The sequence below is a fragment of the Octopus bimaculoides genome, chromosome 7 (assembly GCF_001194135.2).
Source record: "Octopus bimaculoides isolate UCB-OBI-ISO-001 chromosome 7, ASM119413v2, whole genome shotgun sequence".
NCBI classification, from domain to species: Eukaryota; Metazoa; Mollusca; class Cephalopoda; order Octopoda; family Octopodidae; genus Octopus; species Octopus bimaculoides.
The window spans coordinates 59,475,642-59,479,022 of NC_068987.1; the positions used below are offsets into that span (position 1 = coordinate 59,475,642).

The 3,381-nt window shown below is 34.9% G+C and overlaps 1 protein-coding gene across 1 annotated transcript in view; it reads left to right on the forward strand.

The window, feature by feature from the left end:
• LOC106867699 (ganglioside GM2 activator) overlaps positions 1-3,189 on the forward strand; it is a 52,287-nt gene extending 49,098 nt beyond the window's left edge. The window contains exon 4 of the mRNA XM_014912654.2: positions 2,192-3,189. Coding sequence (XP_014768140.1) covers positions 2,192-2,305 — 114 coding nt within the window. The 3' untranslated portion in view covers positions 2,306-3,189. The remainder of the gene's footprint in view (positions 1-2,191) is intronic.
• Positions 3,190-3,381: the final 192 nt, after the last annotated feature.

The window sequence follows — 3,381 nt, forward strand, 5'->3', positions numbered from 1 at the left end:
TTGGTGAAGGTGCATTAATAATTCTGGTAGCTCCAATAACAAGTGCAGGCAATATTCAAGTATTTTGATGGCTTTTTCCCCTTTGTTTACGAACAGTCTAGTTAATCGGAAATGTCAGAACTAACGGGGATTAATACCATATACACCGTCACAGCAGTTACTGTATTCAACTGAATAGACGTCAGTGATTAGTTGAAATTATCGAAATAAGACAATTTTTAACGTGAAATAACTTCGAATACAAAATTTATTATCTGTTCTATACCACAAAATATACAAGTATACGAAGTATGAAAGTGTTTCGGTACCAAAAACAGTACATAAAAAAATGTTGCCCGTCAAATCACAAAAGTCCGAGAATTTTCCCTTTCGCGAAAGATAAGAGAAAAGCATGCGATTTTCACCCATCTTATTCCAAAATCTGTAACAACAACGACGACGATACGACTTCTACTTCTTATACCATCCAACCACCACCATCAGAGATTATAGCGCATCACAAATCTTCCCTCAAAAAATAATTGCTGGTGCTAACAATAAGGTCACGGAAATAACACTCATGACATTCGAAGGCCGATTATTGGGAGAAATATTGTGAGGTCGAGCCTAATAATTTACTTCCTAGAAGAGAAGATATCGAAGGAGACAAGAGAACCTGAAACCATGTGATCAGGAAACAAACTTCTTAGTCAACGATCCAAGTGCACGTACTATATGTACGTGTGTGTGTGTGTGTGTGTGTGTGTGTGTGTGTGTGTGTGTGTGTGTGTGTGTGTGTGTGTGTGTGTGTGAATAACTTATAATTTTGGCTGGATTTTTTATTGTTTTTCGTATAATACCTCGTCTTTATATTCATATAATCAATCACTCAACCAGAATATACCCAGATACTTAGTTGAAGAGCGTAGGCTCGAAACGTAAAAGATTTTCTTACCTTCCCGAGCGTTAAACTAATACACCTGTTTGTTGTTTATACACCTGTCTTCATCTTTTGTTTTACTGTAAATTTCAGCCATGATTGACTGCCAGATCCAAAAGATCTTTTTTATTCTCTCTCTGTTTATTTCCTCGTGTTCCTTTCTGTTGAAGAGCGTAGGCTCGAAATGTAAAATACTTTCTCACCTTCCCGAGCGTTAAACTAATACAGCTGTTTGTTGTTTACACACCTGTCTCCGTCTTTTGTTTTTCTGTGAATTTCAACTACATGTGTGTGTGTGTGTGTGTGTGTGTGTGTGTTTGTTTGTGTGTCTGTGTTTGTCACCCCAACATCTCTTGACAACTGATGCTGGTGCGTTTGCGTCCCCGTAACTTAGCGGTTCGGCAAAAGACACCGATAGAATAAGTACTAGGCTTACAAAGAATAGGTCTTGAGGTCGATTTGCTCGACTAAAGGCGGTACTCCAGCATGGCAGCAGTCAAACAACTGAAACAAGTAAAAGAATAAAAGAATGGGCCAAAAAATTTGAGGATTAGTGGATTCCATCGATCCCAGTACTTGATCCAGAGAGAAGAAAGGCAAAGTTAACCTCAGCAGGATTTGAACTCAGAATGCAAAGAGACGGAAGAAATGCCACGATGCTTCTTTTTGTTTTTTTTTTTTGAGCTCTAGCGATTCTGCTTGCTTAAGAAGGTTATACCGTATTTGACGGTGTATATAACGCACTCTCGCATAAGATGCACCCCTACTTTACGAGTGTATTTTGTGGAAAAAAAAAACAAATTTAATGTTTCATCATACATACTTGCAATCGGTATCCCATCCGTAATGCAGTCGCATTAAACATATGGCAACACTTTGTCACATTTAAGAACAAAAAAAAGAACTGTGTTTTATATTGTAATATAAATCATGTTTCATCTACGGCGTCTGTTAACAGCTATTACTTCTTCTTCGGGAGCATATCGTAACTCAGCTGTATGTATAAATCTTACGCGCTTCTTACAGTATCACTATGTTGCAAGCTTTTTGGCTAAGTCCTCAATTTTGGGGAAACCCTCTACTGTTCCGTACTACCGGCTACAAGGGCTGTGAAAAAAACAAAAAAACTCGTGATTGCTGCTTTTCCCTCTATTACTAAGCTATTAAAAAAATCTAATAATGTCTGACTCACCATAAACATTTACTTTTTTTGTATTATTTCTGTAAATTAAATATTGTTTTCTTATATTGTTCTTATAATTGTTCTTACAGGGTCATTACAGACTTCATATTCGAGTATTGGGAGATGAAAAAGAGGAACTCGGCTGCCTGGAATTAAAGTTTTCGATCAGAAAACGGAGTAAAGGATGGTTTTTTAAAACTTGAACTGTCTTTCGTAATGGCAGGAGTTATGGTTAAGGCTTTCTAGAATGGAATCGGAAAATTTGCAAACAAAGAAAAACTTCATATATATATATATATATAATTATAGACACACACGCAAACATACATCAATTCATAAGTACGTTTCGTACATACATTCATGCATGCATACGTACGTACCTACCTACCTACCTACCTACATACATACATATATACATACATACATACATACATACATACATATTGCAAACCACCAGGTAACCGCGAAATCTCCGATGTGTACTGAAACGGGACCTAATATTTTTACTTATTTAACCTCTGATTTGGCTTATTCATGAAGAAAATGAACTGAGAACTTGGATTAATGGATTATAAGGATCAACAATAACAGTTATACAAACTATTGTAAAAAGCATGACGAAACGATGATGGTGATAATGATGATGACAACGACATCGATGACGACGATGATGACAGTTGTCTACGTCATCATAATCAGGGTCACGATCACAACAATGGTCATAGCCATCATATTAATGTTATAACAATTACTAATGGTTTTGCATATAATAATTTTCAATGTACCACTGCTATAAACATGACTAACAAGGCTAATGAAGAAGCCACTACTTGTTTGACCTAAAAGAAATAACAGTCAACTCACCCTCAAAGAACATCCTAAAGAACATACAATAAACATTGTGCACCTTGATATGCAAAAATACACACACATAGATACAAAAACGATGAAAATGAGGATGAAGGGAAAAAAGACAATGTGTATATCAAAGCATGCTTATATAGATATAGATATATAAATATATGTATATTTACACAATTATAACAAAAACTTATATAGATGTAAAATTATATATATTTTTTCAGAATATTCTTGTGCTATTATTTTGTATATACAAATTGAATAATACCTTTGGTTGTTGATGTAGATATGAGTGTATGTGCATGAGCGTGCATATTTATACGTGTCTATGTGTATGCATATATATATATATATATCCACATACAATATACATACATATATATATATATATATATATATGTATGTGTGTATATATATA